Source organism: Rhinoderma darwinii, chromosome 1 (genome assembly GCF_050947455.1).
Source record: "Rhinoderma darwinii isolate aRhiDar2 chromosome 1, aRhiDar2.hap1, whole genome shotgun sequence".
Classification (NCBI taxonomy): Eukaryota; Metazoa; Chordata; class Amphibia; order Anura; family Rhinodermatidae; genus Rhinoderma; species Rhinoderma darwinii.
Window position 1 is genome coordinate 12,288,581 of NC_134687.1, and position 27,604 is coordinate 12,316,184.

Consider the following 27,604-nt stretch of genomic DNA (forward strand, 5'->3'; position numbering starts at 1 on the left):
AACCAGTCCGCTACACGTCCGCAACAATCATTGTATGCTGCGGACACCAAATTCCGCACCGCAGCCTATGCTCCGCAGCGGAATTGTCCGCAACGTGTAAACGAACCCTACTAAAAAGCTGTGGAAAGCAATGGAGAATATGTCCGCTGTGGATTTCCGCTGCGAACTGTCCGCAGCGGAATTCCAGAGCAATTCCGCTACGTCTGGCCATGCCGTAAAACTGACAGTCTATAGGCAGTTGCTGAAGGCTGACCTCGGGGTCTTTGTTAGGCTCCCGGCTGCCACAGAAACCGGTCGGCGCCGCAAAATATCGTTGCGGGGCACCGATGGGGTTGTGGAGGGAGCTCCCCCCTCTCTGTTACACACATTAGATGCCGCTGTCGCTATTGACAATGGCATCTAATGGGTAAATCTGCCAGAATCAGAGAGCGCTTCGATTCCGGTAGTTGGGGCAGGAGCTGGGCTGTGTATAACAGCCGTGCTCCTGCCGCTGATCTCATGGGTACACTGGCAGTACCCACCAGATCTCAGCGACGGATATATCCGTCGCTATGCAGGAACTATCAGCTATTTGTGACGGATATATCCGTCGCTCGTCATTATGGGGTTCTGTATGGCAATAATTCAGCACTATTTATTTGTCCATTGTGTGGCGCTGTCCTGTCACTGTGGCACTATGTATCTGGTTACTGTGCGGCATTTCCTTGGCACTGTAATTACAACTTATCTGGGCAATATATCAATGTATCTCCCACCCCCATCTGCAGGTTTATCTTGTGCTGCATCCGATGTTGTTGAACCAGTATTCAGATCAGACCACTTTCTCCTGGGACATACTTGGGGGTGGTGGTTTCTAGTTGTCTCCCAGGGTAACCTCCCGCTCTTGTGTACAAAGAAGGACTTTGGTGACTTTATATAATCTGTACATTACCCTAAACTTCATACACAGGTGCTTGTTTTTTTTTTTCAGTGCCAATATGTGTCCGTACCACTTTTGGCCACTAGATGGCAGCAGATGGTAACATTTTAGTTTGTGTGGTTTTTTTGTTACATGTAACATTAACCCTTTAATGTTCAGGCCATTTTTAATTTTCATTATTCCCTCTTCGCCTTCCAAGGGCCGTAACATTTACATTTTTCCATTGATATAGTCGTATGACGGCTTTATTTTTTTTCCCCAAGACAAGTTGTAGTTATTCATTTTTTGTACCATATAATATACTGGGAAACGTAAATTTTGTGGGGTTGAATGAAAAATTTTTTTTTTGGGGGGGGGGGGGGTTTGTTTTTATGGCGTTCACCCTCCGGTAATACTGACGAGTTAACGTTATATTTCAACAATATAAAATATAAAGTTTTGCGTGTGTAGATTTGCGGTTGCGCAGGTCGCGCGTCCACTGACGGCTGTCGCAGTTCGTACATGGCGGTAATGTAAGCGTAACCTGCGACCACATTCACTGACTTGGCCGTTGCAAGAAATCCATTAAGTTTGGATTTCTTGCGACGGTCGCAACGCGGCCACATTCACCTGCATTAATGCAATGTACTAAGTGCGACACCGCGATCTTTGGACGCGCGACCTGTGTTGCGGCCAATCGCCATGCAGCCCCGGCCTCATTGTCCACCTGATTCTGGAAACATCCTTCCATTACTGGTCCATATCACGGTGCATTACCAGGGGGTAACTATAGGGGGCGCATCGTCTGAGAAGTTCTAATGGCCCTTGTACCAAATAAGATGACGTCAGTTTTATAAATGGCACATGAAGGAAGGGGGGGGGGGCCCTGGTACCGGCTTTGTATTGGGGTACAGGTCACACTTTGGTTCTACGATCAGCGACGCTGGTGGAGCAGGATGATTGACCGCGCATTCTATTTCACATAAGATTATGGTTTTTTTATATTATTTATTTGTGATTTTTCTTATTGATTTATTTGTTTTTTTTTAAAATATGGTCAACAATTGGGGGTCCCCACATCATAGCGTGGGGACCCTATGGTCAATTTCTGAGCGTTTTTTCCTCTCCGTATTTACGCAGCGTGTGATTTGTTCGATCTCATCCGCTCCGCTGCTACTGTATAAGATGGGGATTTTCTGCAACTAATTTAGTTGCGGAAAATCCGCTGTATTTACGCAACGTGTGAACTGAGCCTTATTATTCACTTGAATGAGGCGGCTGCCGATCCTTGCACAGCGGGTGGTCGAGCGACGCATTTCAGGCAATAGGAGCGTTTTTTCTGCTCATCATTTTTTCAAATCTCATCCACTCGGTTACGCTGCGGATATTCAACTAAATCTGTTGTATTTACGATGTATGAACCCGGCCTTATAATGTGACAGGAACGACTGGACGGTCGGAACGTATCATACGGGTCATAACGTTAGATTAGAGGGAACTGCTGGAGGAAGACTCTCATCCTGCTCAGAACACGATGCAAGGGAGACAAAACGGATGACTCCAAAGGTCTGACAGCTCTCACCGGAGCGGACGGAGGGACGGCGGCGCCTACGTGCACAGGACTGTGGGTTACATTACTGGAAATATATTTACTATGCGAAGTTTCATCCCAGCTCATGATCCAAGGAACAATCCCTTCCATTCGCACACAACACTTAACCAGGAAGTGACAGCAGCCATTTTTACCAGCTATGGAGCTCTTACATAGTCACAGAGTCACCCAGGCTTCATAGAAATGCATAGACCCTGCTCTCTCCTCCTCTATCTGGGGCTCCCCTGGTTTTACACTAAATGCACTGCAGTGTCTGATTAATGGCAGCCTGGGAGCAAAAAAAGAAAACTAGATAGAAAATTTCACGTGTTTTCCCAGTTTGGCATCTATTCATACTTTAAATTTTTTATGATATTTTAAGGGTAATTCTCCCACAGGTCGGATACACAGCCTTAAAGTACACAGCGTATCACATCTAGAACCCGCAGGAAATTCCGGACGAAAAAAATGCACCAAATTGTGGGGCAGATTTCGTCTGGAATCGAGAACACAGGAAACAGAGGTATAAAAAAAAAAAAAGGTAATACTCACCTCAGAGGTTGCCATAGCGACGCGTCCCCCTGTTCTCAGTGCAGCTTGGTCTCTTCTGATGATGCTGCAGCCCATGTGACCACTACAGCCTGTTATTGGCTGCAGCAGTCACATGGGATGAAATGTCATCAAAAGGAGGTTGGGCTGCACGGAGAACAGGACACATCGCTATGGCAACGCCTGGGGGTAACCTCTCCGCGGGTCAATTTCTGAACATTTTCTTAGCGGATTTTATTTCTTTTTTTGCAGCTTGTGGAAGAGATTTGTTCACATCTCACCCACTCTGCTGCTCCTGTAAATGTTGCGCAGAATACCGTTGCGTGAATCCCACATCCTTTACGCTACGTGGAATCCCAGCCTCACACTAAGTAGGGCTTTGCACATCAGGGATTTTTTTTCGAAACCTATAAACCTCACATACAAGGCGCAATCAACGGGAGAGATTATTTTAAGCGAAACGCAACAGAATTCTTACGCAAATTGAGAAATCTTTTAGATGTTTTTACGGCAAAAGTACAGAGTCCAAGAGGCGGGGCCAAGAGGAGTGGCAAAATGCGCCAAATTTATTAGCGACATGCATTATTTTTATTCTTACGTTTTTAACTAGTTGGCACAATTTGCGCCCTTTTCGTTAACTGATACTGGGATTGCTCATACTACACATTTTTCGATCACCCAACACGTTGCGATTGTCACTTTTAAAGGGGTATTCAGGCCAAAAACAATTATCACTTATCCACTGGTGTTAGTTCGAGCCGCTGGGACCCCCACCGATCACCAGAACAGGGGTCCCGGGTCCCGTCCGTCCCCCCCTAGGCTCAGCAGTCGAGCACATATGCTCCATTCAGTCTCTATGGGAGTGACGGAAACAGCCGAGTACGGAGAAGTGATAAATAATTTGGGCTGGAATACCCCTTTATGATCGAGTGCGTTCACGGTAGAATACAGCGCAATATCGTCTCTAACCGAAACCGTACAGATTTTATACGTGTGCGATTTCACAAAGAATGGCTGGAAGGAGAATCTTTCGCTCTGGAGGACCCAGCCAATTGAGAACCGTGTAATGATTCATTTCTCCTGTGGAGGCACTGCAGGAAAATAGAAAACTTCTTGGCAGGTTCTTCATAGATTACAACCAATCGCTAGGGGTCCCGGGAACAGGACACCCTGTGATCAGCTTATTTTTTGAGGGTCTTTCTACCAAATAGTTATCCAAAGCGTTTTACCAGGGTTTCTGATATTTATGTGGTCCAAAAATTACCGGAACCGCCAAGGAAACCTGAGGGACCCAATAATAAGTCAATAGGGTCAGTCAGAGTTCATTTGGATTGCCCCAAAAACGTAATTGGCACAGCGATCATGGCTCCGTTATGAATAAAATACATGATGTAGAGGGAGCAGAGCCCAACATTAAAAAAAATTTTTTTTTTCTTTTTGTGAATACTCTCGTTATTGTATAGGGGTTTACAGTAGGGTCGCCCCATACACATTAGACTAAACATTGTCAAAATCCGTCGATTTGGCCTTCAGATCTAATGTGACGTTGCTTTGTGAGGTTTCGTTTTTTGCATTTTGGGGTGTAATTTTTATATAGAATTTTTTGCTAGAAAAAAAATTTGAATTTAAAATTTCTTTAAAATTTTTTTCTTAAGAGGACTGAAACAAATTCAATTCCGTCATTGATATGGGAGTTTTTTTTGTCGTTCTCCGTACACCTTAGATTAGGTTTTACATTTATTGTATGGTTTGTAATAAGGGAATATCATTTATGTATTTTTTTTTTATATTTGATTTTTTTTTTATAGTTTTAATACAAAAAATAGTGTTAATTCTTAGTTTTTTCATTTTTATTTTTTTTTATTAAAAAAAAAAAAGTTACTTTTTTTTGTCCCACAAGGGAACATTTACTTTTAATTAAAAATGTTTCCTTATTATACATTGGAATATCTTTGTATTGTTGCCGGAGTTTATAAAATTCACAGGCCACTTCGTCCTAACAGGGATAATCTCAGGACAGCCGTGGGGGGTCTTTATCGGTCCCAGGGTTGTCCCTTAAAAGCCATCACCCCCGGGGATTGCGATCACTATTGATCATGGCATCACAAGGAATTAAACGGACAGGATCTGAGTTTTCTCTGATCCCAGCTGTTGCCATGGGGTGGCAGCGGTCACTCACAGTTGGGCATGTGTTGGGGGAATGTGATCACTCATGTGATGACAGTGAGGACAGGACTGAATGTGACAGGGGCAGTGTCATGATGTGAGGAGGGGGTTAGAAGCAAATTGGAGGTCGAAGACTGGCAGTTATATAGTGAAAAGCGCAGCAGCACAGAGTATTTCAGGAGGCGTGTGCTGATCTTGTACGGGGCAGTGACCTGTCCAATCGTTATGATGTTCGTGAGGACAAGACTGCACGTCATGATGTGAGGAGGGGGGAGATCACAGACTGATAATTATATAGTGGAATTAGCAGGGTTCCCAGCAGCACAGAGTATTTTAGGAGAGGAGTGTGCTGATTTTGCGATGAGGAGTTAATTTAAATGGATAATCTTAAATCAATTGACAACCTAATAAATCTTTTTTGTCATTGGTTCGATGACACGGGCACGTGGCCAATCAGAACTGAAGGGATCGGGCCATCGATGACGTGTTAAGGACCACCTCATATAATGTTACACTTGTCTTGGTTCTTAGACCCCCATCGATACAACGTGACATGAGAGACATTCCAAAAACTAGAATTTATGGGGGACAGGATCCTCTCGTAGCAGATTTACATAAAACCAAATGCGCACGTCGCGCAATACCAGTAACATAGTAAGAATCGGCATCACACCAGACGGCTGTTTTTTAAACCATTGTTTATTAATAGAATTTTTCTTCGGATCGCTGTTCTCTTTGATTTCAGACATCTCAAATATGTACAAAATTGACCCGCTTATAGCAAACGGTGACTTAAAGCAGCACTTATGTAGTATATATATATATATGTAGGTCCCCATCTGAAATAGAGCATGCACTGGACTGTAAGACTGGCACAACTCTGGAGGGTGGAGGGCAACAAGCCGTCTCCATCACATCTTAACGTGTCGTGAATTCAGGGACGACACAGTCACAGATGGATCCATCAGAGGTTGGGTCGTCGCCTTGATGCAAAAACAAACAAAAGAAAACCTAAAAAGTATGGACAACGTGGTCAAGGTCAACTTCTACCAAAATGAAGGTCACCTTCTACGTCGATCAATGATGTCCCAAGTTTTTGAATGTTATTGAATCCATCAGATTCTGTGCAGTCAAGTGCTTCTTGCGATACTTAGTATCCATATAAGCCGCAGCATGCTCAACGCCAGAGGGTAAGGATTGTTTCGTCGCCCAAAAACATGAATTGCTGTCTTAAGTAACCGGGTTTAATAGAAGATTTACAATGCAAAAAAAAATAAAAAATAAAGCTATAAATTCAAAAAGAAAAATAAACAAACAACAACATCACTGCAAACCGAGTAACAGACCAAAACGACAACGTCATAAAAAGATTTGTCTAGTTGCCATAGAAAAATTAAACCAACACGTACGTATTTACAAAATAATCCTTTCTGGTAAAACGTAACCCGATTTCATCGTCAGCCATACATTGAAGCCATCATGCAAAATTCACATCAGATACACCAGAATCTAGAGACGTCAAGCACAAGAAGCCTGTCCTGTTGGTGGTAGGACCTTTGTTAGATTCTGCAATAGGGGAAGGCGAAAGGCAAAAACACCACATTCGGCATCCAAACATCAGTGTAACAGGTGCCAACAAACGTATCTTTGGTGAGATGGTATGGACCACGGTCATCGACCTCGACCTTCAAAGAAGAACAGTCACCCAGAAGTGTAGGAGACACCAGTCGTTGAGATACCACTTGTGGTCTTCGGGATGGTGGAGAAGACACTCGAGCAACTTTTTGAATCCAGATCTCATGGTCTCGTAGAAAAAGACTAGAGGTGGTCCAGAAGTCCAACAACTGGCCAAGACTGTTCTGGTGGGAAAGTGCAAAAGAAGTAATCCAGTCATCGGGGGTCATCCATGTTTTTGTTCAACTCTTGCCCTCACCATCGTGAAGCTATTGGGACTTCCAGAAGGAGGTCATATTAAAATGAAGAAAAACAAAAACTCTAGTGTGACACCTTCCACTAGTGATGTATAAACATTATACATAAAACACGCATTTTCAATGCACGGTGGTGCACGTACGCATGGAGATTTGTCGAGACGCGCGTGGACACACATTCGGAGTCGCAAAAAAAGTGCTGGTATCTGATTGAATTTGTGCATAATGCCAAGTCGCAGTTGTGCAAATTTGACGGCTCGTACACGTCTTTACTTCAACTACATGTTAAAAAATAAAGTCCGAAACGCGTAAAAATGAGCTTACATTCTAGGGCTAGTCTAGCGATAGCTACAAAGGAGAAACACAAAAACACAATGAACACTTTTGGTTGATCTGTAGACGTCGCCATTGCCATGTCCAGTGACATTAGAATTAGAAAGTCCTTTATTTCTCAACCGGACTCAGTTAAAAAAAATAATAATATTAAGAAGGAGGCAACACAAGGTCTCGCCCTCCCAGAGTCCTTGTCCCCGATCCGCTGGAGCAGAGCCACAAAAAAACACTTTAAAAAGTATTGCAAGGAGAAAAATACATAGTCGTATATATTTTTGGCCCGCTCACGGCTGTAAAGGTCCTCGAAAATTTACATTTGGTTTGTTGGATACATAAGATGCTTAAAAAAAACAAAACACAAACAAAACGCCAAGTCCAGAGGGGAGAGACAAGCCGGGCTCAACCATAGCCGGGCATCTTTGGGGTATTCCAGTTATTGTCGTCGAGTTCTGTGTCCACCCGATTCCACTTTGGTCAATTGTCATTGTACAAATCCAAAAAGTTGCAACAATGAAAATAAAATTCGACCCTCCCCTGAAAAATATGAAACCCTACAATTCCTCCATCGTTGAAGAATGTGAACGCATTTTCCGATCGTTTCTAATGCTCAGCGTCCATAGCATCCAGGTATTTGGACTCGATGATCTTGGGTAGTAGGTTGTATCTGTGGAGGAAACCAAGATTTTTTTTTTTAGAGGGACAGTAGAGATCTTGGGGTCTTAGTTGGCGGTTAGGAGCAGTTATATGTTTGGACTGGAGTCGCTTATATAGTAGGTCCTTCCACATGCGGAGAGGGAGGTAGAGAAAGAGGTTTTGAGTAGCAGAACAAACTGAGGGGACCTTGAGGAGTAGCAGTAAAAAGTTAGAAAGGAGAAGACCAGAAAATGCTGAAATTATTTGGGAAGGAAGCCCGGAGTCCGGGTGGCCATACTTAGAGGTCGCCCCAATGGTGGAAACAGCAGACCAACCATGGACTTCTTGACTGAATAGCACCGTGTTTTCAAACAACAATGTTCATGGGCGGTGTCCAGTTTAGAAAACCTATTTTCATAAACCCTATTAGGGAATTCTGGGTTAACAGAGGGGGGGGGGGTCCCCTGTACAGGATGCCTATCTCTTGGGCAGAGTGGAGAGCGGTTATATAGAGCTTCTCTCTCTCTCTCTCTCTACACAGATAACACATTGATATAAATGGACACTGCAATACTTAATTTCTCCTGTGGTGGTGCTGTAGGGAAACTGAACACTTACTGCCAGGTTTCCCCACAGATTACAGCAGATCATTGATCGCACTTTGTAATCTGATTATTGTCAAGGGACCCCTCTAACGAGTAGATTTTCTAAAAAGAATCCCTTTAACCCCTTAAGAATCCAAGATGTACATGTATGTAAAGCGCACATGACCCCCCCCCCCCCAAAAAAAAAACACCTTTTTTTAAATTAAATTATTATAGAATACCGTATAGTAGTTATAACACTCTACATGAATGGGGCTGAGCTGCAATACCAGACACAACCTGTGGACAGATGCGGCACTGTTCTCGGGAAAAAAAAAAAAAAAAAAAAGAAGAAGCAGATCCTTTGTTGTGATCCTGAACAACCCCTTTGATATAAACGGAGTAGAGTTGTTTATGTTGTGGGGGTACTTACCTGATCGGTATCATTCCTATCATGATCAGAGGGAAGATCATCTTCATGTAGGGGAGAGGCGACATGCCGAAACCACACAGGATAACAAGCTGCAGAACCTGGAGACCTGTGAAGTAGTGAATCTTCCTCTGGGGGACTCTTCTGATGTAATGGGTTGGGGGGTACGCAGTCTGTAAGACACAACAGAAACACAATGACACAATGCTGGGAAACCGGGGACAATAAAACCACAATGAGGCTTAGACACACTAGTTAGGGACACATTTTTATTATTTTTGTATCTTTTTGTTTGCTGAAGGTCTCACAATGGAGGTTCCTAACCAATCCCATGACTCTCCAAAATGCGAGTACATTTCATACAGTTTTCTATGAATTTACAATAATCCAGCATATCGGATAGGGAGAAGTTAGGTAAAGCACGGAGAGACCAGTAAGAAGAAGGGTCCGAAAGGTGGCAAAAGGAGACTACCATAACCGACCTCCCAGTATGCGACTGTACCGCCGCCGACCTCCCTGTATGCGACTGTACCGCCGCCGACCTCCCTGTATGCGACTGTACCGCCGCCGACCTCCCTGTATGCGACTGTACCGCCGCCGACCTCCCTGTATGCGACTGTACCGCCGCCGACCTCCCTGTATGCGACTGTACCGCCGCCGACCTCCCTGTATGCGACTGTACCGCCGCCGACCTCCCTGTATGCGACTGTACCGCCGCCGACCTCCCTGTATGCGACTGTACCGCCGCCGACCTCCCTGTATGCGACTGTACCGCCGCCGACCTCCCCGTATGCGACTGTACCGCCGCCGACCTCCCTGTATGCGACTGTACCGCCGCCGACCTCCCTGTATGCGACTGTACCGCCGCCGACCTCCCTGTATGCGACTGTACCGCCGCCGACCTCCCTGTATGCGACTGTACCGCCGCCGACCTCCCTGTACCACCGCCGACCTCCCTGTATGTGACTGTACCGCCGCCGACCTCCCTGTATGTGACTGTACCGCCGCCGACCTCCCTGTATGTGACTGTACCGCCGCCGACCTCCCTGTATGTGACTGTACCGCCGCCGACCTCCCTGTATGTGACTGTACCGCCGCCGACCTCCCAGTATGTGACTGTACCGCCGCCGACCTCCCAGTATGTGACTGTACCGCCGCCGACCTCCCAGTATGTGACTGTACCGCCGCCGACCTCCCAGTATGTGACTGTACCGCCGCCGACCTCCCTGTATGTGACTGTACCGCCGCCGACCTCCCTGTATGTGACTGTACCGCCGCCGACCTCCCTGTATGTGACTGTACCGCCGCCGACCTCCCTGTATGTGACTGTACCGCCGCCGACCTCCCAGTATGTGACTGTACCGCCGCCGACCTCCCAGTATGTGACTGTACCGCCGCCGACCTCCCAGTATGTGACTGTACCGCCGCCGACCTCCCAGTATGTGACTGTACCGCCGCCGACCTCCCTGTATGTGACTGTACCGCCGCCGACCTCCCTGTATGTGACTGATCTATGTATAGGTGACTGATCTATGTATAGGTGACTGATCTATGTATAGGTGACTGATCTATGTATAGGTGACTGATCTATGTATAGGTGACTGATCTATGTATAGGTGACTGATCTATGTATAGGTGACTGATCTATGTATAGGTGACTGATCTATGTATAGGTGACTGATCTATGTATAGGTGACTGATCTATGTATAGGTGACTGATCTATGTATAGGTGACTGATCTATGTATAGGTGACTGATCTATGTATAGATGACTGTAGCATAGATCGTCCTATACATTGAAGTGACAACCCCGATGTCCGTGTACATGAATGTAAATAACTGACATGATGTATATCACACTCCTCGCCGCGCACACTGTGGATCATAAATTCTTTGGCTCGTGATCAATTGTTTACCCTAGAACTATGTCTGATCCTATAACCCAGACAGGAAGAGCGCGGTGCTGTGATCTAGATTGAGCCGTCCGTAAAGGACCTAAGAAAAACACAATGGCGTCTTTGATGTGTGACCAGGTCACTGATACACACAATACCTCTATTTCCTGGGGAAACACCAAGTGCTGCTATACCTGCGGCACATCCTGCGCACCCCCCCGACACCACAATCCACCTACCTGTTCTTTCAACAGCAGAGCCACCCGCTCAAAGAGCTGGCTGCCGTCAATGGAGGTCAGAGCGATGTACAGGAAAAGGCCATACAGGACGGGTTTAGGGATCCACTGAAGTGGAAGAGGCAGGAGGAAGAGGGAGAGGCCCACTAGTATGTTTGCGACCAGCGATGTCAGACGCGTCTCCTTCACACTGACAATCCTGTGAAATACACGGGGACAAATATATTAAGGTCTGCTGACAGGTGGAAGTCTGAAAACATGCAATGTTGGAAATAAAAAAAACAAGCGCCCCCTATGGACAAATATCCAGGAAGTATTCTGATTGATGTAAATAAAGCTTACTTATTCTATAATAAAACATGAAGCAAATTTCTAATAAACTTGAAGAATTGAAACGCAAAGTATAAGATCTCTGCTTACTGTCAGTAAATGGAAACATTGTTTCTTACATTCGGAGGCTGGAAACATTTAGGCTTGATACAATGTATCAGTGTAGGTGACATTTATAAGCCCGGAGTGGAGGACAGGAAATACAAACCCGCAGCTGTAAGACGTGTCAGGTCTGTACAGAGTTTTAATCTCTGCTTGCGGTCAGTGAATGGAAATTTTATTATTTAAATCCAGAGATCTTAAAAATATTTGGAAATTCAAAACACAAAACCGGAAAGTATTAGGTTACAATAATGCCAGATTAAAGGAATTTTACTGTACACATCTCATTTTAATCTGAATTTAGATATGAGAGTAGCGGACGTTATATTCGGGGTTGACCCCGGCGGGGACGTTTTCGCGTTCTCTTACGAACGTCTTTCTAAACTGGCAGCAAATCCCTCATTCCACAAAACAAAGAGCTGTCAAGTTAGTTCTGGTCTTCTGGTGGCTTCGCCTCCACAGCTCCAATAATCCCTGCGGAGTGCGACCTTACTATGTACAGAATACAGACATCTCAGTGGTACACTAAGGAATGGAGGGGGAGGGGATCACAGATACAGGAGATTTTTTTTATTTTTATAATGTGGGTTACATAACGGTGCTGCATGTGTCCTTTAACCCTTTCCTGACGTCAGCCGTATATATACACTGAGCCCGCTCCGTAGAAAGAGCATGGCGGCTGTTTAACCCCTTAGATGCTGCAGTCAAAAAATGACCGTGGCATCCAAGTTGTTAGAACCAGAGGGACAGCCCCCTGTGACGGTGCATTACCCCCGAGACAACTAAACTAAACCCCCCTAAAATAAAAAATTGCAGAATCGCTGTTTTTTTTTCCCCTTTCCACCCCACAAATATGTCTTTCCAATCTCCCAGTACATTATATGGTGCATTTAATGGTGCCTTGAAAATCTACAACTCTCTCCGCAAAGAAACAAGCCCTCATACGCCTATATTAACAGAAAAATAAAAAAAGTTATGGCTTTTAGAAGATGGGAAGGAAAGATCGAAAGTGAAAATCCCCAAAAATGTCTGCGGTGGTAAGGGGTTAATGAGAAAGCTCCAGGAAGGGGCAGATTCTCCTTGTGGAGATCCAGGTCTTACAGGCAATGATCTCTGGGAAAAAACTATGCAAACTCCATATAATCTCAGTATGCAGTAAGCTCCCCCTAGTGGTGGCTGCCGGTAGCCAGCATGTTATGTTTTGAATCCATGTCTGGAGCTTTGTATAAAAAAATTGAAGCTCAGACGACTCACCAATGTGGCCCGAAAACTTACGTCTCATAGATGTGCCCGTGTTCCACTCTCTCTTCCACATTGGCCAGCGCTCGTACGTGCATGGGGGAGTGGGGGAAGGCGGCGTGAATCCAGGGCATTCCGAAAACAGACAGTCCGGTGTTAATAAGCGCCACAAGGAGGAGATCCCAGTGATACGCCGTACCCTTCACCAACCTGAAAAACAAACAGGATTAACCCTTCAGATTGTCAGCTTCTGGGTCTGTTCTGTAGGATTTCTATCAGATCATCGGCTGTATTGCGGCTACTTCTTCGATTTGTCAAGTGATGCAGAATATGTTGGTTCTACATAAACAAAGCGTAATAATAATAAAAATAATAATAATAATAATTAAAAAAAATAATAAAAATAATAAAAAAAAAAATTAAATAACCATAATTATATAAAAATGATATTAACAAATAGATGGAAATTTTCCAGCATTAAAATGCTCAGAATATTTATTAATAAAATGATCGATTTTTCTCATTTTTGACAAGTAATCTTCCCAAGATATCGGTCGATGTGCGACTCGCTGGACTTTATCTATACGTTACGATAAAAGCCATTTTTCGGTTCTTCGTCTCCGGATCAGAGCTCCGTCCCAGAAGTTGCGGCAGGATCTGGGTTGTGTATTACAGCCGCTGCTCCTGCCGCTGATCTTGCGGGTGCCCTCACAGTGCCCGCGAGATCATCAACACAAAAACGAACATCATGGTGCGGCACCTGACAGTCGTCCATGACCTACATTTTCCTCATGGTTGAAGAAGCAGAAGGTCGTACAGGATTAGAATCACGGCAGCTTCGTTTTAAAGACAGCGCCACCCCTGTCCACAGGTTTTGTCCGGTATTGCAGTACGGCCGCATTCACTTTAATGAAGTTTAACTGCAATACCGGACAAAACCCAAGGACAACTGTGGCGCTGTTTCTGGAAGAAAGCAGCCGTGTTTTTCTAATACTGTAAAACCGATTTGGAATCGCGCAGGCCAAATGTGACGTTATAAAGATCCTTACCAGAACCCTGTGTAATGTGGCAGATTACAGATCCCGTCATGATTTTCTACATTGCGATACAAACCGTAGTCATATTATATGTGTTATCTATGGCTATAAATAAGACTACAGGCAGTGGTGAACATAGAGGACAGGGGGTTCCATAACAAAAACGAGGCCCCTTTCTGCAGCTGCTTGACACCAACACTCTCCTAACCACGCACAACAGAAGGTCCTGGTGCCGCCATCCTTCTGTCATGACATGGGTACATCTTCTACTTGGCCCCCATATGGACCACATCCCTGTACAGATTCACACCACCCATTATAATCGGGATGAGGCCCACCGGGATTGGGCCTGGTCTATGTATGGTCTCTATAGTAGCTGCATTGGCTCCCTCTATGACAGTGGTGGTAACAGTAGAGGTTAAGTAAATAAATGGGGCATAGAGGTGTTCTGTACAGCTCCTATGGTGGGCCCACAGAATAATTGCCCCTGGTGGGCCCACAGAATAATTGCCCCTGGAGGGCCCACAGAATAATTGCCCCTGGAGGGCCCACAGAATAATTGCCCCTGGTGGGCCCACAGAATAATTGCCCCTGGTGGGCCCACAGAATAATTGCCCCTGGTGGGCCCACAGAATAATTGCCCCTGGTGGGCCAGAGGTACTCCCAAACTGAATGTAATGGATGTCAGATACAAAAAGGACCTTCTGCAAGTACAACGCAAGTGTTCATCGCCCGTTATATACCATCAGCAATAAATGTGCCCGGACTGGCAGGTCCGGAGGGGCGCTGGAGACGTCACGCGGGACTTACCTGTTCTCAGGAGCATTAGTGAGAGACGCCACAATGTTCTGTTCTATGAAGAACAACATGGACAGGAGGAACCCTAAGCCCATGGCGCTGGTGATGGAACCCATGGAAAGTGACCCGATCGGCGCCAGCACAAACAGACTCTCCGTTTCAATGTAATTAAATTTGGCGACTGTGGAAAAAAAATAATAAAAAAATCACATCTGGGAGAATTAAGACCGAACATAGACAACTGTGAAGACTTTGGTTCCTATTTAAGGGCCAAACACACGAGTAGTAAATATTTTCATCCAAAAAACTGCTGCGTCGGAACAGATGATACAAATAATTATTGTACAGCTGTGCCTGCAGTGTAAAGAATGGAGGATTTCTGATGGTCATGGATACACCCAGGGTCTATATGTATGCAAGTAAATATACTTGGTCTTCTTTCTTAGTAAAAAAAACCTCCATGCTTTACACTGCTGCCTACAAATTGAAAACGACTAAAAACAGAAATAAGATTTAGATTAGAAAACGATTTCTCTTATTTCGTGACTGAACAGCTAAAGTTATAAAAAAGGTAATGAATAATAAATAATAATAAAAAAAGAACCACGTCGGAGATTGACGGGCCGGGAATAACAGCAGAGATGACCTAGTCGTTTCCATCGGACTACCAACGTCACTAGGACTGAGAAAATTCTTGGCTCTTCTACCTGGGTCTTCCTGGGGTGGAAAGGTTTCTCCTTTTTGCCAAATTGATCTGAATCAGTTCCTATAACCCCCATTGTGTATAGAGGCGGCAACGTAGGGAAAGTAAAGAGCCGCTCCGCGCGTTCCGAACATCTGGAGACGGAGAGACTGATTCCCCTTCCTGTTATTTGGTGAGAACAATTAGAAAGAATTGGGGGCGATTTTGAGAAATCGCTTTTGCCGAAAGGTTTCTCATGGAACCGTATAAATTGTAGGTGGACGCTTGTGATTTCACGGATGTGCGTCTGTAGGTGACGAAAGATCAATATTCACACCGGCCCGCGACCAAGAAAGTTGTGGCACGAGATTACTTCATGCTAAAAAAAAAAAGAGGATTGCTAATATATGTGGCAAAAACATATCCCAGTATAACTGCAGTAGGGATTATCGCCCGCTTACCCTAAAAACTATGCAGGATTGCCATTCAGGGGACTGAAAAAGTAGGGTGACGGCGCTGATGTGAGCTATAAAAGTTGGTTGTCACGGAGCTTCCCAAGAAAACAAAATGTGTCATTAGAATTGTTAACAACTTAAAAAAGTCTGAAATTGACAAACGGAAAAGCTACGGCCAACGATGAGATGAGGTTACCACAAGGATATGAACAGAAGTCATGAATATTCAAGAAGATAAAGTATTATCTACACTGGTAAACATTACACAAATATGAGATATATATATAAACAACAATACAATAGTTACAACACAAAGTATACATAAGAAAACACACAAGTACATACTAGCAGCTAAAATACTCCCATTATGTACAAGAAAATAACTACTATAATACTGCCCCTATATACAAGAATATAACTACTATAATACTGCTCCCTATATATAAGAATATAACTACTATAATACTGCCCCCTATATACAAGAATATAACTACTATAATACTGCCCCTATATACAAGAATATAACTACTATAATACTGCTCCCTATATATAAGAATATAACTACTATAATACTGCCTCCTATATACAAGAATATAACTCCTATAATACTTCCCCTATATACAAGAATATAACTACTATAATACTGCCCCCTATATACAAGAATATAACTACTATAATACTGCCCCCTATATACAAGAATATAACTACTATAATACTGCTCCTATATACAAGAATATAACTACTATAATACTGCTCACTATATACAAGAATATAAGTACTATAATACTGCCCTCTATATACAAGAATATAACTACTATAATACTGCCCCCTATATACAAGAATATAACTACTATAATACTGCCCCCTATATACAAGAATGTAACTACTATAATACTGCTCCTATATACAAGAATATAACTACTATAATACTGCTCCTATATACAGGAATATAACTACTATAATACTGCCCCTATATACAAGAATATAACTACTATAATACTGCCTCCTATATACAAGAATATAACTACTATAATACAGCCCCTATATACAAGAATATAACTGCTATAATACTTCCCCTATATACAAGAATATAACTACTATAATACTGCTCCCTATAAACAAGAATATAACTACTATAATACTGCCTCCTATATACAAGAATATAACTACTATAATACTGCCCCCTATATACAAGAATATAACTACTATAATACTACCTTATATACAAGAATATAACTACTATAATACTGCTCCTATATACAAGAATATAACTACTATAATACTGCTCCTATATACAAGAATATAACTACTATAATACTGCTCCTATATACAGGAATATAACTACTATAATACTGCCCCTATATACAAGAATATAACTACTATAATACTGCCTCCTATATACAAGAATATAACTACTATAATACAGCCCCTATATACAAGAATATAACTGCTATAATACTTCCCCTATATACAAGAATATAACTACTATAATACTGCTCCCTATAAACAAGAATATAACTACTATAATACTGCCTCCTATATACAAGAATATAACTACTATAATACTGCCCCCTATATACAAGAATATAACTACTATAATACTACCTTATATACAAGAATATAACTACTATAATACTGCTCCTATATACAAGAATATAACTACTATAATACTGCCCCCTATATACAAGAATATAACTACTATAATACTGCTCCTATATACAAGAATATAACTACTATAATACTGCCTCTATATACAAGAATAGAACTACTACAATACTGCCCCTATATACAAGAATATAACTACTATAATACTGCTCCTATATACAAGAATATAACTACTATAATACTTCCTCCTATATACAAGAATATAACTACTATAATACTGCTCCTATATACAAGAATATAACTACTATAATACTGCTCCTATATACAAGAATATAACTACTATAATACTGCTCCTATATACAAGAATATAACTACTATAATACTTCCTCCTATATACAAGAATATAACTACTATAATACTGCTCCTATATACAAGAATATAACTACTATAATACTACCCCCTATATACAGGAATATAACTACTATAATACTGCTCCTATATACAAGAATATAACTACTATAATACTGCTCCTATATACAAGAATATAACTACTATAATACTGCTCCTATATACAAGAATATAACTACTATAATACTGCCTCCTATATACAAGAATATAACTACTATAATACTGCCCCCTATATACAGGAATATAACTACTATAATACTGCTCCTATATACAAGAATATAAATACTATAATACTGCTCCTATATACAAGAATATACCTACTATAATACTGCCTCTATATACAAGAATAGAACTACTACAATACTGCCCCTATATACAAGAATATAACTACTATAATACTGCTCCTATATACAAGAATATAACTACTATAATACTTCCTCCTAAATACAAGAATATAACTACTATAATACTGCTCCTATATACAAGAATATAACTACTATAATACTGCTCCTATATACAAGAATATAACTACTATAATACTGCTTCCTATATACAAGAATATAACTACTAGAATACTGCCCCTATATACAAGAATATAACTAATATAATACTGCTCCCTATATACAAGAATATAACTACTATAATACTTCCTCCTATATTCAAGAATATAACTACTAGAATACTGCTCCTATATACAAGAATATAACTACTATAATACTACCCCCTATATACAGGAATATAACTACTATAATACTGCTCCTATATACAAGAATATAACTACTATAATACTGCTCCTATATACAAGAATATAACTACTATAATACTGCTCCTATAAACAAGAATATAACTACTATAATACTGCCCTTATATACAAGAATATAACTACTATAATACTGCCCCTATATACAAGAATATAACTACTATAATACTGCTCCTATATACAAGAATATAACTACTATAATACTGCCCGCATATACAGGAATATAACTACTATAATACTGCCCCTATATACAAGAATATAACTACTATAATACTGCTCCTATATACAAGAATATAACTACTATAATACGGCCCCCTATATACAAGAATATAACTACTATAATACTGTCACTATATACAAGAATATAACTACTATAATACTGCCCCTATATACAAGAATATAACTACTATAATACTGCTCCTATATACAAGAATATAACTACTATAATACGGCCCCCTATATACAAGAATATAACTACTATAATACTGCCCTCATATATAAGAATATAACTACTATAATACTGCCCCTATATACAAGAATATAACTACTATAATACTGCTCCTATATACAAGAATATAACTACTATAATACTGCCCCTATATACAAGAATATAACTACTATAATACTGCTCCTATATACAAGAATATAACTACTATAATACTGCCCCTATATACAAGAATATAACTACTATAATACTGCTCCGTATATACAAGAATATAACTACTATAATACTGCCCCTATATACAAGAATATAACTACTATAATACTGCCTCCTATATACAAGACTATAACTACTATAATACTGCCTCCTATATACAAGACTATAACTACTATAATACTGCTCCTATATACAAGAATATAACTACTATAATACTGCCTCCTATATACAAGAATATAACTACTATAATACTGCCCCTATATACAAGAATATAACTACTATAATACTGCCCCTATATACAAGAATATAACTACTATAATACTGCTCCTATATACAAGAATATAACTACTATAATACTGCCCCTATATACAAGAATATAACTACTATAATACTGCCCCTATATACAAGAATATAACTACTATAATACTGCCCCTATATACAAGAATATAACTACTATAATACTGCTCCTATATACAAGAATATAACTACTATAATACTGCCCCCTATATACAAGATTATAACTACTATAATACTGCCCCTATATACAAGAATATAACTACTATAATACTGCCCCTATATACAAGAATATAACTACTATAATACTGCCCCTATATACAAGAATATAACTACTATAATACTGCCCCTATATACAAGAATATAACTACTATAATACTGCTCCTATATACAAGAATATAACTACTATAATACTGCCCCCTATATACAAGATTATAACTACTATAATACTGCCCCTATATACAAGAATATAACTACTATAATACTGCCTCTATATACAAGAATATAACTACTATAATACTGTTTCCTATTTACAAGAATATAACTACTATAATACTGCCCCCTATATACAAGAATATAACTACTATAATACTGCTCCTATATACAAGAATATAACTACTATAATACTGCCCCTATATACAAGAATATATCCACTATAATACTGCCCCCTATGTACAAGAATATAACTACTATAATACTGTTTCCTATTTACAAGAATATAACTACTATAATACTGCCTCCTATATACAAGAATATAACTACTATAATACTGCCCCTATATACAAGAATATAAATACTATAATACTGCCCCCTATATACAAGAGTATAACTACTATAATATTGCCCCTATATACAAGAATATAACTACTATAATACTGCTCCTATATACAAGAATATATCCACTATAATACTGCCCCTATATACAAGAATAGGACTACAATAATACTGCCCCCTATGGACCTGAACAGAAGAAATTGAATACATTTGGCTGTAATTACTTTGTGGTGGGAAATATTGACTTGATGGTAAGGATAATGATTTGTGGGTCTCCAGAGTAATGGGGGATGGTATGTATGGAAACATCTGGGCAGTGGAGACATTTTGAGGCGATCCTTATATCGTATGTTCAGGCGGCCACTGATGTTCCCGGTTCCGGTATGTACAGTGGTCGGAGCACAGTCAGCAGCCTCAGGGGACCGGGTTATTTGAAGATGAAAACTGATTTACAGGATATTTAATCCCCTTTAATTAGGACATTAATCGGCTGTCGCCAGGAGATCAGAGCTCCGCCGACAGCCCCGGGGCCATTTACTGTTATGTAAACATAGGAGAGGATTGACCGGCCAACTTACTGCTTATATCCTGGAAGAAGTACGACCCCACCGCGGAGAAGGTCAGGACAGATATAGGCAGCGCACAATCCGAGAGCATCTCCCGAACTCTTGAGTGCAGGTAGGGGCTGAAATACAGGCAGATATGATCTTACTGCACATCTACATTTGCATATTCAATGATTCATTTGCATATTCATTTGCAACTATTAACGGCAATCTCTTAATATAATATTATAAAATACTAGAATTGCCTCCTGTACAAGACAGTGGTTTGTGCATAATCTACATTTTTAATATCCCTGCTTGCTGTAAGTGAATGGAAACATTATGGTTTACCTTCCTGGTCTAAAAACCCACCCTGACCTAGTCCTGTTCAAACAGCTGATGAGCTTGTTACAATGTATCAGTATAGGTAAGTGGTATAATTCTGGAGTCCAGGACAGCAGAGGGCTGGCTACATAGTTACATAGTATGTACATTTAGAAAAATACATATGTTCTGCTGCTGCGTTTAACTGAGGGGATTCACTAGACTGGATACACTGTAACAAACCCAGCAGCTGTGTGAATAGGAATTGGTCAAAACAGGTTTTCAAGAATGTTTCCATGCATTGGCAGCAAGCAGAGATCTTGAAAATGTTGAGGACATTAAAACACAAAGTAGTCCCTGATCTATATTAAAATGTCAGAATTCTTCCTTTACCTCTTCTTGAACTGGTACAACGTGTGACCCAACCACAAAGTCCCGAACATCAGCATCAGACTGAGGACGGCCGACTCCTTCCCGTGCTGTATGTCCTCGTGATCTGTGCTGGGACCATGCAGGATGGAGCTGTTCAGGGTGGAGTTGAATAAGGTGTCAGGAGACATGGTCACATTCGGGAAAGCCTCATAAGACTCCGTATGATAATGTAGATATGAACCAGGAGCTTCCAGGTAATACTTCTTGAAAACTGTAAGAGAATAAAATGTTCACGTGGAGACTTTTACTTCAAGCACTGCACTGAATTCAATATAAAATGTAACTATGTGTTTCTATGAAGCCTGAGTGACCCGGTGACTAAATGATGACTAGGTAGCTGCTGAAAATGGCTGATGTAACTTCAGCTGCTTCCTGGTCACAAGAGGAAGACGTAGTCAGAAGCAGAACTGGCTGACATGTTTTTTGAGTGGAGGTCTGCGATATCCGATTCCAGAAAAAAATATTTTTATTTTTTTTCCAGCTCTAAAATTTCAAAGGGCTTTCCAAGACCTTGTCTGACTCTGAGCTGAATTATTTACCGTATTTCTCAGACTATAAGATGCATCTCTTCAGATGGAAGAAATGTGAAGACTCCGATGGGGTGGGGGGGAGAGACCAGGTGAAATAATTCTCAGGTATATTACACCGTGACTTCAGTGGAACCGAACCTGAATTCTGACTTTTACATGCACTAACTTTTTAGTGGATTGTGCGTCTTATGGTTAAAAAATACAGTCTTTCCAGATGTCTACTGTGGCCAGTAGTGAAAATAAACCATTGTGTCTCTTATCCAATATAGTCTACTAAAATAAATCCTGCAGATGCAAATGATATAGAGCATTGCCAATCCCTTATCTAATAGATCTGTGTAGTTGTCAATGCCACTCCCCTATCTAATAGATCTGTGTACAGTTGTCAATGCCACTCCCTCAAAGAGCTGTGTAGTTGTCAATGCCACTCCCTCATCTAAAAGTCCTGTGTACAATTATCAATGCCACTCCCCTATCTAATAGATCTGTGTACAATTATCAATGCCACTCCCCTATCTAATAGATCTGTGTACAATTATCAATGCCACTCCCTCCCTAACAGATTGGTTTACAGTTGTCAATGCTACTCCCTTATCTAATAAGTCTTTGTACACGGTTGTCAATGCCACTCCCACATCTAACAGGTCTGTGTACAGTTGTCAATGCGGGTCCATAATCTAATGGTCAATGCCACTCGCTCATTCAATCAGTCTACTCGCTCATCTAATAGGTCTGTGCAGGCAGTTGTCAAAGCCACGCCCATATCTTATATGTCTGTGTACACAACCGAAGTAATATATATATTAGATTATATACACATGCATAAGTTATGTCAGTTTGTGCTGGTCTTAAGAAATACCACTCACAGTAACGCTAATGAAATCATGTAATAAATATGCAGAGACTGAAACGCGTCAATAGTTGGAGATAATCCATCTAATGAAAGCAGAGACTGAAAAGCGTTGATAATCCTCACATCACCTATGACATTGGTGGACTACGGGGGTCTTCGGTCGTCCACCTCTATATTAGACAATGGGCTCGGAGCAGCACGTTTCCTTGTGTTTTTTCCTTTATGTGATGAGTGCAGTGAACATTTGATGGAGACCACGTTAACACTTGAGAAACGCGTTGATAATAGGTTGGTAGAGATGGGTCAGAGGTGTGTGAGGAGGGGATAACTATGACATAGGTGGACTATTTGGGGGTCTACAGTCGCCCACATCTGTAACAGACAATGGGCTGCTAGCAACGCGTTTCCTTGTGTTGTTTCCTCTATGTGATGAGTGCAGACAGTCTTTGATGGAGACCGGTGAGATCAAGGTATTTTTCTGGTTGGATGGCTGGAGCAGAACAGGTGTTACGGGGAGAGATGTCCATGGCATGTGTAGTGACCTCTGACGCAGAATGGATCCAGATGTTTGGAGCTTCCTGCAGCTGTCGACGTCCCCCCCCCCAACCAGCAGCACCACAAGGCAGAGATATGCAAACTAATGTGGAAAGATCTGACCTGCAGTGTTATTTCAGGAGAACCTCTCTGAAGCGCCATCCCTTCATGTTATAGAAAGCCCCCATAAAATACAATGCAATTTCAATGAATTTAGAAACGTAAATTCAGGGGTGTACAGAGAGCCCCGGCAAAGCAAAAGGGGGCTCTACCTTTATTTTATCATGACGTCACACTCATGACGTCACAAGACAGGAAGACCTTGTGCTTGTAGCCCCTCCCCATCCTTTGAGGAATGAAGGGTAATGAAGACCCTCTGTCCCCTTCCCTCTTCACTTTTTTGCTATTGCTGTGATAGGACTTGTCAGAGTCGGGACAGGAAAAGGAGGAGACTTAAAATTCCTTTAATCCGGCCCCTGAGTACTTTAGTGGACCAATCACGGTGCTATGTGTATAAATATATTTTATTACAGTTAACACTTTCCAAGCCTGACATGGCGGATAACAGAGAAAAAATACGGATGATTTTATAACGATGTTTTATGTACTATGTATATAAATGTTTCCAGAGATTCTTTGTACTGAAGGTACGTGACAAAGTAATGACCATGGGCGGAGCAAGGATTCCTCCGGACTCTAGGTCAGTCATCCCATTGAAAAATAAGGAGGTCAACCCTTACCTAACCTGGCTGATAACAGGGAGCAACAGATCACACATCACTGAATCGCAAATGGAACCAAAACATATAATTTTCAAGTCTTAGTTAGAGACCACGCATTTCACGTCTCCCCCTGTTAATGGATCCAGACTAAAAACAGAGTGTGAATGGAAATGAATATCCCCCTCCCGGACACATGACCCAACAAGCCGTCCGCTCCTCGTAAAAGTCCAAAAAAGACGCTGTTATTTCCAATAGACCCAGCTCCCCTCCCCCCGACGAGTGGAACAGGATACCAAGATCAAGTGGCATTAAAAACCCCCAACATTTACACCGCGATGACCTCCAGGTGTCTTATAATAGCTCAGCCGGTCACTAGATTGTAACTACATGTGGACATCCCGGAGACGCTACGATAACTAGGACGAGAGCGGTAAATATATATATCCACTGACGCAGGACTTACTTTTGATGATCCCTTTCAGAGCATCAAGCACGAACGTTATGGATATAAAAAGTGCTATAATTTCTTCTGTCGACCTGAGAAATAAAAAACAAACTAAAATTTAGAACGGAACAAACCACCCAGGGGTTCACTAACTTTACATATAGAATTGGGTGTAGTATATAAAGGCTAAATACTTTTACAAATAACAGTTGTCAACGCCACACCTACATCAGTAACTGTAGCAGAGCTTAAAGCGTACGTCCACCTTTCGAACAGTTTATATATAGAATTAATCTTTGTAAAAAGCTGACTCGCTTTGTATATACATGACATTACTTATCCTGTACTGATCCCGGGTTACATCCTGTATTATACTCCAGAGCTGCACTCACTATTCTGTTGGTGGAGCCACTGTGTACATACATTACATTACTTATCCTGTACTGATCCTGAGTTACATCCTGTATTATACTCCAGAGCTGCACTCACTATTCTGCTGGTGGAGTCACTGTGTACATACATTACATTACTTATTCTGTACTGATCCTGAGTTACATCCTGTATTATACTCCAGAGCTGCACTCACTATTCTGCTGGTGGAGTCACTGTGTACATACATTACATTACTTATCCTGTACTGATCCTGAGTTACATCCAGTATTATACTCCAGAGCTGAACTCACTATTCTGCTGGTGGAGTCACTGTGTACATACATTACATTACTTATTCTGTACTGATCCTGAGTTACATCCTGTATTATACTCCAGAGCTGCACTCACTATTCTGCTGGTGGAGTCACTGTGTACATACATTACATTACTTATCCTGTACTGATCCTGAGTTACATCCTGTATTATACTCCAGAGCTGCACTCACTATTCTGCTGGTGGAGTCACTGTGTACATACATTCCATTACTTATCTAGTACTGATCCTCAGTTACATCCTGTATTATACCCCAGAGCTGCACTCACTATTCTGCTGGTGGAGTCACTGTGTACATACAATACATTACTTACCCTGTACTGATCCTGAGTTACATTCTGTATTATGCTCCAGAGCTGCACTCACTATTCTGCTGGTGGAGTCACTGTGTACATACATTACATTACTTATCCTGTACTGATCCTGAGTTACATCCTGTATTATACTCCAGAGCTGCACTCACTATTCTGCTGGTGGAGTCACTGTATACATACATTCCATTACTTATCTAGTACTGATCCTCAGTTACATCCTGTATTATACTCCAGAGCTGCACTCACTATTCTCCTGGTGGAGCCACTTTACCCCGAAATGGTGCCACACCAGTTCATTCCACAAAAAAACAAGCCATTATGTGGCTATGTAGACAAACACATAATAAAGTTATGGCTCATGGAATGAGAGGATGAAAAAAAATATCAAATAAATCCATGTGTTCTCAAGGCCAAAATCGGCTCAGTCCTTAAAGAGTTTGTCTAGTTTAGAAAACCTATTTTCATACACCCTAATGGGGAATTCTAAGAATATGGGGTGGGGGTTCCTCTGTTCAGGATCCTCACCTCTTGGATAGAGTGGAGAGCGGTTACATAAAGCGCCTCTCTGGAGGACCTGTCCTGTCCTGTATTACACTGACAGCCCATTGATATGAATGGACAACGTGTAATACTTAATTGCCCCTGTGGTGGCACTGCAGGGAAATTAAATACTTACTGCCAGGTTTTCTCACACATTACAGCTGGTCGCTGGGCGTCCGAGGACCATACTAACAAGGGATTGTCGAAAGCGGAGAACCCCTTTAAGATTTTAATAGATCCTAACATGGTTATCCCGAACTTAAAAACCAACAACAACAATAAGAAGAAGAATACGGAGGTCACCTCTTGAAGAGCTTCATCAGCAGGCTACAATTGAACAGAGAATAAAGGACAAGAAAACAGCTATTCCACAGCCCCGTCCAGGCATAGAAAGCTTTAAAGTCCAGGTTGTAGTCATCACAGATTCCACGGATAACTGCAGGAAGAGGAGAGTGGGGGTTACACACCGGTCACATGTATATGGACTGTTTGGCTTCATGTCATATAATCACATGGAGAACCCAGTCACCCCCAGAAGATCCCAAGACTATGGAGAGCAAACGCCACTGTTACTCCAGTGGAGCATCAACAGTCCATCGTTAGCCCAATATAATATCTACATCTGGTCAAGGCCGGGCCCACCCATTGTGTAGGATCGACAAATCCATCATCACATCCCCTATAAGGGTGGAAAAACTATAACAACTCAACGAGTGGAGGGAACTCAACTCAACTCTCCTGTAATTCCGGCTGGTCCAGTCAATGAACATGGCTCTTACTATATGAGCCCCCGTTCTCGCATTCATAGAACACAAAGACCATTGCGCCGTCCATTCTGTAGGGGCACAACTTGAAGGAAATGTCAACGTGACAGTCTACAGCTATCCGGCTCCCTCTATTTCTCATGTTTTAGTCCCCTACAGTCCACAATCCAGGCATGGCAAACCAGGGCAGGTAATGCGGGGGGGGGGGGGGGGCACAGCTGTGGTGGATCCCACTGACACTTCCAACAGTAAGGTCATAGAAGGTCTTCGTGGTGGGGCAAATGGGCATCAACCACCTTTTAGACCCTTGCAGGCAATGAGGCGGACCACTGTTTGGAGAAAACTTTCTTCTCTACCTCTAACTTTCTTCGGGAGCACATCCGGTTGATCGGTTGAGGGTCTTGGTAGTGGGGCCAGCGTCCAAAGGTAGACCAATGCTGAGCCATTATACGAAACTAGACTTGAAGTCAATGATGCCCCGAGTGGCATACGTACCATTGATATATAA

The 27,604-nt window shown here is 41.7% G+C and overlaps 1 protein-coding gene across 1 annotated transcript in view; it reads right to left on the reverse strand.

Annotated features, from left to right (window-relative positions):
- Nucleotides 1-5,899: 5,899 nt before the first annotated feature.
- Nucleotides 5,900-27,604, reverse strand: part of SLC4A11 (solute carrier family 4 member 11) — a 75,785-nt gene continuing 54,080 nt past the window's right edge. The window contains exons 6-14 of the mRNA XM_075849455.1: nt 26,636-26,768; nt 24,792-24,865; nt 21,651-21,900; nt 20,967-21,073; nt 14,765-14,933; nt 12,954-13,127; nt 11,250-11,445; nt 9,119-9,288; nt 5,900-8,132 (exon numbers count right to left, since the gene is read on the reverse strand). Of these exons, the coding sequence (XP_075705570.1) occupies nt 8,069-8,132; nt 9,119-9,288; nt 11,250-11,445; nt 12,954-13,127; nt 14,765-14,933; nt 20,967-21,073; nt 21,651-21,900; nt 24,792-24,865; nt 26,636-26,768 (1,337 nt within the window). The 3' untranslated portion in view covers nt 5,900-8,068. The remainder of the gene's footprint in view (nt 8,133-9,118; nt 9,289-11,249; nt 11,446-12,953; nt 13,128-14,764; nt 14,934-20,966; nt 21,074-21,650; nt 21,901-24,791; nt 24,866-26,635; nt 26,769-27,604) is intronic.